The 13,615-nt window shown below is 39.2% G+C and overlaps 1 protein-coding gene across 1 annotated transcript; it reads right to left on the bottom strand.

The window, feature by feature from the left end:
• Positions 1–2,353: 2,353 nt before the first annotated feature.
• Positions 2,354–3,953, bottom strand: LOC118792374 (trace amine-associated receptor 1-like). The gene is made up of 2 exons (XM_036550211.1): positions 2,949–3,953; positions 2,354–2,401 (listed from the first exon to the last, which is right to left on the bottom strand). The coding sequence occupies exons 1-2, from the start codon at positions 3,945–3,947 to the stop codon at positions 2,354–2,356; spliced, it is 1,047 nt and encodes a 348-aa protein (XP_036406104.1). The 5' UTR covers positions 3,948–3,953.
• Between the last annotated feature and the right edge of the window lie 9,662 nt (positions 3,954–13,615).

Here is a 13,615-nt window from a genome sequence, read left to right as displayed (position 1 = left end):
ATGAGTTCAGTCAGGTAGGTAGAGCAAGGATAGATAGAAGATATGCAGCACAGTGGGCCCCCAGGAGCAGGATTGAGGATCATTGCTTTAGGGGACGACCAGCACTGTGAGGACTCATCACAGTCCTCCCTAAGTCAGCTGCGTAGAAAATTAAAAAAATTGAAAAGCAAGCAAGCAGTGAAGCCTGGGCATACTTGACAACAGCATAACTTTCAGTTATACCCAGACTCCATTGGGCCCCAGGTTGAAATCACTGCCCAACTCACTGCTTGACAACTCAGTAAATATTACAATGTGATGTCACTGGGGAGGTGGATCACATAACAAGGCCCTGGCACGCATGGAACAGGAGCAGCTGCTGCTGACGGCTTGGCTTTACTATTAAAGGTCACACTGTGGTCAACAGTAATCAAGTTGCCTCTGGGGAGCACTGCCATGAAAAAAAAAAAAAAAAAAACTGGCTAGAAGTAAACCCTTGAATGTGACCAAAGCCAGCCATTTGACAGCATAATGTAGATAACCTGAGAAATACACCACTGAATCATTGTTAGATCCTGTGGTTACATACTGCATTTAAACAGCAGTTACATTTAGTTATCCAACTTGTCCTCAAATCGATGTTTGAGTCTTAGATACAGAAGGGGAAGTTTTTCCAGAGTGCTTCCTGCTTATGTGTAGCAGCTTGTTTTCACAAAACATGCTGTAGGGAAGTTTGAGTAACCAGACACAGCATTAAATAGTAAGTGCATTCTGCAGCATTTTAAATGTAGCAGGCAGGACCGTAGTTGACCTGGTGGCACTTTGCATGAGGAAGCTGGCTAATGCTTCTCACAAAACAGAACAGAAGGAACAAACTTAAAATTAAAACAAAGACACAAAGCAAATAAACCCAGCCTTTTGTGACAAGGAGCAGAGTGAACCCAAAAGTGGAAAGACACAAGAGGTTTGGTTCAAAGAAAATAAAGTTAACTTTACTGGACCAGACTGATGATGATGAAAGAAAAAAAAAAACAAAAAACCACACACTAAGCATGGCAACTCAAGACTATACAAAGGACAGGGGTTAAATAACAGAGAGAACAGGTGTAAATAATAACCAATCAGGTGAAAGACATTAACAAAATAAGACACAGAGAACAGAGAAGTTATGTGGCCATCTGGTGGCCAAGCAGGGAAGCAGCAGCTACATTCCTGACAGCCTTGGACACTCAGAGATAAGCCTGTGGTTGGCACACTTACTTTACATTTTTAAATCGGCACAAGTGATTATTGGATATATGTATTAATATTGTATCAATACAGATGTCACTAACAACATGTCTGTCTGCTCCACTTTTAGATTCACTAGTAATTCTATGAATGTGCTTTCCTTAAAACTTTCCTGTAAAAATGAAAGTTTGTCTACAAATAAATCTCCTTTGGAGGTGCTAACAACAAATTGCTGTTTTTTTGTGCGACTGTTTCACCTTCATTGTTTGTAACTTGCATGAGGGCAAAAGCAACTAATGGCTAAAGAGGGCTTTGTCCATTGTATTTTCAGATGCAACTGTTCTTACAAGGCCATGCTCAAGTGACACCAACGACTGTTCTTTTAGTTATGCTTGTTTCTCAATGCTGTAGACACGTTTTACCCCCTAGCAACATACTGGTTGTAAAGGGCTTTGCAGAATTAAAATAGTCTTTAATAGCAGGTTTGAAATCACTTCCCAACATTTATCTATTCTCTCTCTACCTGTTTGGAAAAACATGTATTGGTGTGGGCCTTTTATGATGTTTTATTGTGAAATACTTGGTGTGTTCTTTTCTTGCATGCTGAAAGCGCTCTGTGATTCACAATTTCTAGTTATTTCTCCATCAAAACTGTGAATTATCTGCCCTGTCTGTATATGTGGGCGTGACCTGTTGTAGAAGCTCCTGTCCCCATGTGAATGGACCTTGGTCAGTAAGTCTGTTGCTTTTCAGAATGAAAGCTTTGTTTTTTTTTTCTTCCCAAAAGCTGGAACTCATTCTTCCATAACATAGGTGGTGGCATTGTCAACTAGCTCCGAGGAGCCACTACAAAAACCAATTATTTCTTTTGAATGATAGAGGCATTCAGATATAAAATGAGAAATTCAATTAAATGCAATCAAAGAAGGCAGATAAGTATGAGTCAAGATAAATATGACATTCATTCAAATATTCAGAAGATATGACTACAGTGTAAATGTTTACATATTTATATACTTATATAATGTAGTGTATAAATATTCATTCATGTGAATTGCATGCACTGCATGGCCGTTGTGGGACTTTACTTGTGGCATTTTCATAAACGATGTGAACACAGTGAGATGACGCCAGTTTACGGCCTTCAAAGTCCAGCAAAGTCTGCTACTGTCAGGGATATGGCGGCCGCTTCCTGGGATTAGATGAGCCAATTGAAGCAAAACTCGATGGACAATGGCACTTGGAATTCAATCATTACATTATTGGCATTTAGCAGATGCTCTTACCCAGAGCGACTTACATAGGTTACAATGTTTTTTTACATGTTACCACTTATACAGCTGGATGTTTACTGAGGCAATTAAGCACCCAGCCCAAGGGTACAGCAGCAGTGCCCTAGCAGGGAATTGAACTAGCAACCTTTTGGTTGCGAGTCCTGCTCCTTACCACTATGCTACACTGTCGCCCACACACACACGCACGCACGCACGCATGCATGCACGCACACACACGATCACTCATCAATCAATCAAGTCTGGATTTGTTATAGCGCATTTTTACAATCAAGAATGACTCTGTACATTGTCCAGAGGAAATCCAAATAACAGAAAACCCAGGCTAACAGGGAAAATTCTGAGGTCTGCTGCACTATTTTATGTTCTGTAGCTGAGACTGATTCATCCACCACATCCTTTTCATCACTATGCTACCAATTACAACCAACTTGTAAACAGTCTTACATGATTAAATATTTTGCCAAATAATTTTTGGATTTGTGTCCTAAACCAACTATAAAAGAAAACATAAATAATAGGATTAAAGAGAGAGTTTAAATAGCCAATCCACATAAAAATTTCATACAATAAGGATGGAATATTATACTGAATACATGAAGCAACAAAATTAGTCAAATAAAATGGTGTCCAGCATACTAAGAATATCCCTACAATTAGTGTAAGGGTTTTTGTTGCCTTCTGATCCATCTTGTTTGAAGATATAATTTTATTTTGAGAGTTCACATTCTGATGGGCCATGCTGTGAATTGACTGGACCTGCTTTTGTGCCACCAGGAATATTTTTGTATAGAAGCCAAAAATGACTAGCATTGGAATGTAAAAAAACCCGAAGGTATATACAAGACACGATGTCATGCTCTGCACTGCATAACAGCCTCCGTCACAAACAACGGATCCAAAATACCAGTCTTCGATGCCCTTTATGTTTAACTCCAGAAATATCATTCCGAACCCAAACAGTGTTCCCAGGCTCCAGGCAGCCACGATCATAATCATTGTGCTACTGGTTGTGATCTTGTTCTGGTACCGGAGTGGCTGACAGACAGCATAATATCGATCCACGGAAATTAAGGTGAGGTGTAAAACCGACGTATTGCAGAGCGAGAAGTCTGCACTGGCGTGGAATTTACAAAAGAAGTCTCCGAAATACCAGCAGGTTTCAAGCGATCGCACCATGCCTGGGGGCATGACGATCCCCCCGACCAGGAGGTCAGCCACCGCCAGGGAGAGGATGAGGTAGTTGGTTGGCGTGTGAAGGTGTCTGAAGTAACTGATGGTAATTATGACCAGAAGATTTCCACATATGGTTAGCAAACTGGCAACCACAAAGAAAATGTACATTGTGTACAGAAGGGCTAATGGGTAGATGATCTTCGGGCAAGAACCAGGGGTCTCGTAGCAGAAATGTGCATTTTCATCAATGCCAGTTTGGCTGAAGTTCATTTTGAATATCACAACCTAAAGGCTTTGCAGTTAATTCAGAAGCAAATAAAAGGTCACTTATACATCAATAAATACAAATCATAAAAGATCTGTAATGTCAAATCTTCCAATAAAAAAGACATGAGAGCTACTGTATGCATTTTGAAATGCCCTCCATCTGGAGTTTGTTTAAGGCTGTTATGCGGTCAAAGACGTCCCTGTGAAATAAAAAAAAACACACGAAATCAGGACATCTGGAAAACAAGCATATGTGAGTCATAAAAAGAAGGATAAATGGGCAGTGGGCAAAAATAAGTCTACTTCTCTTGCTAAGAAGAATATTTTTTTTGTTCATTCACTTTCACCTGTGCCATGGGGAGTCTCATTAAAAAATGAGTTTGCTGAATTTCTTTTTTTTTTATTCCTAATAGTTGACTTATTGATCAGTAGATTAATCTGCACTGTGTTTAAGAACTAATAAAATTGGCCCTGGTGTGTGTAGCATCAAAGACTTGTAGGCTACATGCAGTGACAGAGAAGATGTAGTCCACATGGCAGTTAAGGCAAGCTATAGGTTGCCATTTTGACATGCTCAAGGCTTTCGCCATGAAACTTGAATGAAGGAACCCAACAGCTGGATTGGCTCTGTCCCAGTGTCAATCCCAATCATTAAATGCAGTTGCTTCTTATATAATTCTTGCAACCGCAGTGCACTGTAGTTTGTTTTGAGAATAAAACAGGCATGGATGAAGGAAGGTTCTTCAGCTAGCAAATCTGTGTGAAAGGATTAAACCAAATGAATTGATTGATTGGATCACTTGACAAACCTTGATCACTTTTATACTGAATTTAGGCTTAACTTAAGCAGAGAACAGAAGAACAGTAATGACAGTTAACTGGAATCACCCTGTAAAAAAGAACAGAAAATACAAAATGTTTAAACAACCAAAATAATAAAAACGTCCAATTAATTATCCTTATTAACAGCATACTTACACTATAAAAAAGTAAACATAGAGGATAGAGGAAGGAGTACTTCACTACAGCAGAGGTCACATGAACAAGTTTAGGTCAGACCCACCAACTGTATATACAATAGCAGCAAATGTTCTTCCATGGAAACATACCATCCGTTTTGGAGTGCTTCGGTAAAACTGCTTACTCCTTCCAACAACTTAATGATTCATAAATATATAAGATGATGCACCTGATCAGACACAGACCAAATTAATAGTTTGTGAAATGGAAGACTTGAATATTTCATTTGGATGACCGAACCTTCCAGCAGAGTACAACTTCAACTGTGTGTATTTTGTCTTTGTAAATTACCCTCTGTCCCGCCCATGACAAGTACTAAATAACTGAAGTTAAAATGCTTTCCTAAATTATGCTACATCAAGTGCTAGAGTCAAAGGTTATTAAAGCTCTTTACCCCATCTCTCAACACATTTGTGCTTATTAATGTGATCTTCCATTCTATAAACATGAATGTTTTAAAAGTCAATATTCAAAGTAACTTTTTTGAATCACAACACAAAAGAAGACTAGTATTCCACCATACCTCGGTCAGATGTCACCTGCCAGGAAGAGAGGTGTCTCTACTATTTATGCCCACAGTCCAGAGAAAAAAAAAAAGTCTTACTCTTACTCACATCAGTGTACGCCATCCCCTCTGTGCCTGTTACAGCCATGAGACGTCATCACACAAATATGAATAAGGCTTTACACTAGAAAAGAAACTGAAATAAACGTAAATAGTTTAATGACGGGAATAGAACATCACCATCTAGGATTATTAGTTTACCTACAATGTAAGGGCCCAACTTTATGCAGAACATGGCACAGACTGGAAACACCTGCCATGGGTTTCTGATAACGCCACATCAGCACATTTATCAAAGTGCCAGCCGCAATGGGTCTCTCATTCATGCCTGTCATACCGGTGTATACATGGATAAAACTTGTAACCTATATGTATTTAAGTCACTCTGCATAAGGGTGTCTGCTAAATGACAATAATGTAAAGTAATATAATGGAATGTATCCCCATTATGCTTTGCCCTGTAAAGGAGGGTGATAAATGGCGGACAGGAATGTTGGGAGTGGTTATGAGCATTTGGGGTGCAGTGGCATTTTGACACAGGTGCGATGGACAGTTCCATCCTGGTTTGTACCTAGGTGAGGAAAGTGTGGATTAAGTTCTAACCCAAAAAATCTGATTACTAGAGCTGTACTCCATGGCAATGGAAGCCTCTCTTGCTCTTCCCTGATAATGTACACCCTACCCCAATCTTAACATTGTTGGCTAAAGTGCTCTCATTAGTGCACCTTAATCAAGCAATCTGCTTAGTCTCTGCCTTTCACCTGCTTCCACACTCCCGCAAAGTGAGGTATGAGTTTTACACACCCTGCATGTCAGGCTGTTCAAGTATCCCATCAACATGGAGCCAATTCAGCAAACAACCTAATTGTTTTTTGTTTTGTTTTGTTTTGTACTTTTGCTTTGGTGAATATGTTTGCTGACATCCTGTCTCTAACCAGCTGGGCTTGGACAGCATAGTGGTTCACTCAATTACATGTGTTGCCACCTCGAAGGCTCTTTTCAGGAAAGCAACACTTGATTTCATTGGTACTAGGCTGTTATCTGGACTGGTATCTAGGCAACTTTCTGTGCAAACTTTACACCCGCACCAGTGTCACACCGAGTCCTTCCTCCATCTCCCTCCTTTCATTCATGTCCATCAACTGGTACTGTGCCATCTGTACCTGTACCTGCTGATATACAAATCATCATAATGTCTTTCTTCATCCTTATCAAGCTTATCACAAGGTGGCTTGTCCCCGCCATCTTATCTGCTTATGGGATGATTGTCTTTGATCTCAGTGTAAAAGACAGCCAGGATTGCTCTGAAGGAAATGTATGATGTCTCAGAGGCTGCCCAGTGTCCTTCAGCTGGGCCTCACTCACAGCTGCCTGGTTGTTTTCATTTTTAATTTAGTTTTTTCATTCAGATTTTCAGCTTTTCATGCTGTGGATTTACCTGATTTGCCTGATAATATGTTTGTGCACCAGGGGACAGGTTAGAGCCACAAGGCCTGCTTTCTCACTACTTCTGAAACAAGTGGACTGGAAATATTACACATCACAATAACTGATATGCTGCTTAGTCTCTTTCTTTCAGACTGTTATTGAACACAAGTGTTTAAATCTTATGTCACCACTGAAGAGAGCGGGCCAGCTGCTCATGCGTATAAATGATTTTATGCACATAGTGTGCGCACAATCAAAATGATGAACATTTTGGAATTCACCAATTTGTTCTCAGCTGGAATTTGTTCCTACAAATGCACACATTTCATGACTTTCAATTTCCAAATTTCACTTTCCAGAGTGACTTCCAGCACAATATAATATAAGTGTGTCATTAAGATAAATGAGCAGCACTGTCGGACCAGGCTAACAACACTCCCAAGACCAGAGCACCATTTAAGCCCTACCACAAGTTAACTTCTGCAACCTGACTAGGCAATGTAATCCAAGTACACTACGATACATCAGTATCAGTACACACACTTCAAAATACATCGCAATACTACACGTAAAATAAACATCAAATCCAAGAGGTAGCGAGTGTTAGGGGGTGAGGATTGACATTCTTAAATAACATACTTTTCAGCACATAACCTCTGCCACCTACAAAATGCCACATTTGCGGGCCTAATTACAATTTGGGAAGTAGGTTAATTACAGTATAAGCATATTGCATAGATTAGTTACTCAGTACATTTATTTGTTCATTTTAAGCTGAGTTGCATGTTTGTGTTTGAGCTATGAAAGGCCATTTTGTTCACATATAAATCTGACAGCGGTACAATTTTATCGGAATGGCAAAAAAACCATTACTTTGCTCAAGCATGTACTTGAGTACACTACACGAGCAGTCTGGACCAGTCCTAAAATTTATCCATGGCTAAGAACAAATTTCATTTGAATAGTGAATCTGGCCTATTTGGGGGGCTCCTCACTGCTTCGGTTGTTGTGGTGCTTCATTTTCTTAACATTACCACAATGTGAGTTTTTTTTTCCTTTCCTGCTCTCCAGTACAAGGAGAGCAGCTGTTCTGTCAAGAAATTCACAGAGATGCCTTAGAAATGTGAGTTACTGTAAAAGATCATTTACAACAATCGTTAGTAAACACTGAAACAGCTCTTCCCTCCTAATCTGCTCCTAACCAATACTTCTCATTTTTTTAAAATAAAACCTCTGAATATCTCTGGCATTGTGTCTGGCCTTTAGACATCATCTATGAGCTTGTTTTCATTAGACTTTCTTTTCACTTCATCAGCTCATAATTACTGCAGTTGCTTCACTAACCCCCCAAACACTACATGACTATATTGAGAATATTTGCCCAGCCCACTCCCCCAAAGGTTTATTGTTGAGCACACTATTACATCATTTAGCATAATTGTGTGTTTTCACACCTTTGATTAACCAGGATGCCTGGAGAGCTGGGTCATCATTAAAGTCAAACTTTGCATGAAGGTGTTAACAGGGCCCTCTGGTTCACACATTAACCCACCAACAACACTGACGAAACGGCGCCTGTATCCGGGTGTCTGCAGGGCTGTCTCTGCAGGTTAATTAAACAGATCCAGTTGACATTAACCCGGGCAACATGTGTTGCCAAACAATTATGTTTGGCTTCCATAAAGGGGCACAATGGGAATCAAGAATTGCATGAAATACCCCTGTAAACAGTCTGCCTGTTGAATGAAAGGTTGCATCATACCACTGGTTTGGACAATGTACGGATGATGCAAACCTCTGATTGCTTCACTGACCCATAGGTTTTCTATTGCTTGCTTGTGCATAGTCATAACAAAAGGAGTCATATGTAAGCGTTGTGAGATATATGGAATTTGCAGAATAAAATAATACATGCTAACTTGTGTATGTGTCTGTTTAATTGTGCAATTACTTATTCTTGGGGTTTTTTCATATGTATATTTTAGCATTTTATTATTATTTAATTTGTTGTTTTTATTTTTGTGTTCAGCTTCTCTTCTGCTATAAGTACACACAATCACGCTGAGAATATTATGCCCTGCTTATCAAGAAATTCAATAAACCTTTCATAAGTAGAAACAACCCTACGAGGCCTTGCAAACGTGGGGGCATATCTATCCTACACTGGGTTCATTTTCATTCTTTCCATAAAAGAATGCAAATACAGCAAATATATTTAATGAATTTCCTTTATCATCTGTGCTTATATGTTCAGTTTCACAAAGCAGTTTGATTCAGTCAGGCTTTTAATAATGAAAATTCTTTTGTGTGTACACGCGTACTCATGTTTGTACCTGAATACTGACAGCGTACTGCACGGACATTCATGGTAATAAAAAAAATATAAAAAGGAAGGGCACACTCCAATCAGGCTAATACCCAGAGGTTACTGGGCACAGCTATTCAGTGATTAGAAACATCAGAGGGCACATACAGGAACATCACATGGCTTTCTGCGCAATAATGTATAGCCGTTTTATCCCTCATTCCCAATTTTTCACTGTACATCGCAGTAACACAGCACACACACCACAGCACCTTACACTCACAGCGTAACTCCCAGCACCTTGGTGAATACACTGATAGGTACATCATTTATATGAATATAAAAAAATTATCTGAATTAAAAAATGAATATGAATCTGAAGTCAAACACCTTTCTCAAGAGTGAAATAGATTTTTTAAAAATAATTATAGCTCTTTAGCACCATTTGGACTGGAGTTGCTGTTCCTTTTGTGAGCCAACACTGTATAAAAGACAGCCAGGATTGCTCTGAAGGAAATGTATGATGTCTCAGAGGCTGCCCAGTGTCCTTCAGCTGGGCCTCACTCACAGCTGCCTGGTTGTTTTCATTTTTAATTTAGTTTTTTCATTCAGATTTTCAGTTTTTCATGCTGTGGATTTACCTGATTTGCCTGATAATATGTGTGTGCACCAGGGGACAGGTTAGAGCCACAAGGCCTGCTTTCTCACTACTTCTGAAACAAGTGGACTGGAAATATTACCCATCACAATAACTGATATGCTGCTTAGTCTCTTTCTTTCAGACTGTTATTGAACACAAGTGTTTAAGTCTTATGTCACCACTGAAGAGAGCGGGCCAGCTGCTCATGCGTATAAATGATTTTATGCACATAGTGTGCGCACAATCAAAATGATGAACATTTTGGAATTCACCAATTTGTTCTCAGCTGGAATTTGTTCCTACAAATGCACACATTTCATGACTTTCAATTTCCAAATTTCACTTTCCAGAGTGACTTCCAGCACAATATAATATAAGTGTGTCATTACGATAAATGAGCAGCACTGTCGGACCAGGCTAACAACACTCCCAAGACCAGAGCACCATTTAAGCCCTACCACAAGTTAACTTCTGCAACCTGACTAGGCAATGTAATCCAAGTACACTACGATACATCAGTCACTAGAACACACACTTCAAAATACATCGCAATACTACACGTAAAATAAACAACCACTCCAAGAGGTAGCGAGTGTTAGGGGGTAAGGATTGACATTCTTAAATAACATACTTTTCAGCACATAACCTCTGCCACCTACAAAATGCCACATTTGCAGGCCTAACTACAATTTGGGAAGTAGGTTAATTACAGTATAAGCATATTGCATAGATTAGTTACTCAGTACATTTATTTGTTCATTTTAAGCTGAGTTGCGTGTTTGTGTTTGAGCTATGAAAGGCCATTTTGTTCACATATAAATCTGACAGTTGTACAATTTTATCGGAATGGCAAAAAAACCATTACTTTGCTCAAGCATGTACTTGAGTACACTACACGAGCAGTCTGGACCAGTCCTAAAATTTATTCATGGCTAAGAACAAATTTCATTTGAATAGTGAATCTGGCCTATTTGGGGGGCTCCTCACTGCTTCGGTTGTTGTGGTGCTTCATTTTCTTAACATTACCACAATGTGAGTTTTTTTTTTCCTTTCCTGCTCTCCAGTACAAGGAGAGCAGCTGTTCTGTCAAGAAATTCACAGAGATGCCTTAGAAATGTGAGTTACTGTAAAAGATCATTTACAACAATCGGTAGTAAACACTGAAACAGCTCTTCCCTCCTAATCTGCTCCTAACCAATACTTCTCATTTTTTTAATAAAACCTCTGAATATCTGTGACATTGTGTCTGGCCTTTAGACATCATTGATGAGCTTGTTTTCATTAGATTTTCTCTTCACTTCATCAGCTCATAATTACTGCAGTTGCTTCACTAACCCCCCAAACACTACATGACTATATTGAGAATATTTGCCCAGCCCACTCCTCGAAAGGTTTATTGTTGAGCACACTATTACATCATTTAGCATAATTGTGTGTTTTCACACCTTTGATTAACCAGGATGCCTGGAGAGCTGGGTCATCATTAAAGTCAAACTTTGCATGAAGGTGTTAACAGGGCCCTCTGGTTCACACATTAACCCACCAACAACACTGACGAAACGGCGCCTGTATCCGGGTGTCTGCAGGGCTGTCTCTGCAGGTTAATTAAACAGATCCAGTTGACATTAACACGGGCAACATGTGTTGCCAAACAATTATGTTTGGCTTCCATAAAGGGCCACAATGGGAATCAAGAATTGCATGAAAACTGAATACTTCATACCCCTGCAATCAGTCTGCCTGTTGACTGAAAGGTTGCATCATACCACTGGTTTGGACAATGTACGGATGATGCAAACCTCTGATTGCTTCACTGACCCATAGGTTTTCTATTGCTTGCTTGTGCATAGTCATAACAAAAGGAGTCATATGTAAGCGTTGTGAGATATATGGAATTTGCAGAATAAAATAATACACGCTAACTTGTGTATGTGTCTGTTTAATTGTGCAATTACTTATTCTTGGGGTTTTTTCATATGTATATTTTAGCATTTTATTATTATTTAATTTGTTGTTTTTATTTTCGTGTTCAGCTTCTCTTCTGCTTTAAGTACACACAATCACGCTGAGAATATTATGCCCTGCTTATCAAGAAATTCAATAAACCTTTCATAAGTAGAAACAACCCTACGAGGCCTTGCAAACGTGGAGGCATATCTATCCTACACTGGGTTCATTTTCATTCTTTCCATAAAAAAATGCAAATACAGCAAATATATTTAATGAATTTCCTTTATCATCTGTGCTTACATGTTCAGTTTCACAAAGCAGTTTGATTCAGTCAGGCTTTTAATAATGAAAATTCTTTTGTGTGTACACGCGTACTCATGTTTGTACCTGAATACTGACAGCGTACTGCATGGACATTCATGGTAATAAAAAAAATATAAAAAGGAAGGGCACACTCCAATCAGGCTAATACCCAGAGGTTACTGGGCACAGCTATTCAGTGATTAGAAACATCAGAGGGCACATACAGGAACATCACATGGCTTTCTGCGCAATAATGTATAGCCGTTTTATCCCTCATTCCCAATTTTTCACTGTACATCGCAGTAACACAGCACACACACCACAGCACCTTACACTCACAGCGTAACTCCCAGCACCTTGGTGAATACACTGATAGGTACATCATTTATATGAATATAAAAAAAATTATCTGAATTAAAAAATGAATATGAATCTGAAGTCAAACACCTTTCTCAAGAGTGAAATAGATTTTTTAAAAAATAATTATAGCTCTTGAGCACCATTTGGACTGGAGTGGCTGTTCCTTTTGTGAGCCAACATTGTGTCTTAAACAACAGATGTGTCGTCTGTGATACAATGTGTCTGAACACATGCGTATAGACCAGGGCTTGCTTTCGGCCTACCTGTTACTTTATATCAATTGATATCTTTATATCAATACTGATTAAGCAAATATGCAAATAAATAAACATGCAAATGCAGTATAAATAAACATGAAAATTCCTGACCAAAACTATGTATTATGTAAATTGTATAGTTAACAAATTTAATAAAAAAAAAAAAACAGGAAAGTTGAAGTAAGGCCACAAATCACAATGCTTTCAAATCATATTACTTTTCAAAATGGAACCATACTATATGTGCCTTAGTTTCAGGAAAAAAAAGTACTCAGGTCAGTGGGGTTGGGTTGCTGAGGATTGAGCTGTTTAGCAGTCTCATCGTATCTGTCCATCATCTGGCTCTTTGCTTGGAGCTCAGGCATTACGGTGGACTAGGCCCTTCACCGTGCCCACTGGGGAACTCCATGCTACCATGCTTCATGCCACAGAAATCAAGATAATCTGTAAAACATACGGTCATAAAAGGCCTAGATGCAACTGTCAATACAAAGTCCGAATTCCACACATGGTATGTGTATCTCAAGGCCCTTTCAATTAGTGTTATCAGGTACAAACATGAGATTCTTAACATACTGTATTTTGTTTTTGTAATGTATGTCTAAAATAATAAGACAGACAGGGCAGAAAGGAAAGCCCCTTGAGCATAATTAAGGCTTACCTCATACCTTTAAGGACTAATGACCAGTCCTGGGGTTTGCTGACCAATGGGAAAGGCCATGGCTGCAGGCATCCCAAAGGAGACGAGTTAGAGTACACTGTAAGGGCTAACTGAAATCAGGACTTTTCTTTGTTGGACCAGGAGCACATAACAGAACCAGCTGCAGCCCTGCTGGACACCAG

Source organism: Megalops cyprinoides, chromosome 17 (genome assembly GCF_013368585.1).
Source record: "Megalops cyprinoides isolate fMegCyp1 chromosome 17, fMegCyp1.pri, whole genome shotgun sequence".
Lineage (NCBI taxonomy): Eukaryota > Metazoa > Chordata > Actinopteri > Elopiformes > Megalopidae > Megalops > Megalops cyprinoides.
Note: the sequence above shows the minus strand (reverse complement) of the source record. Positions and strands in the feature narration are given on the sequence as shown.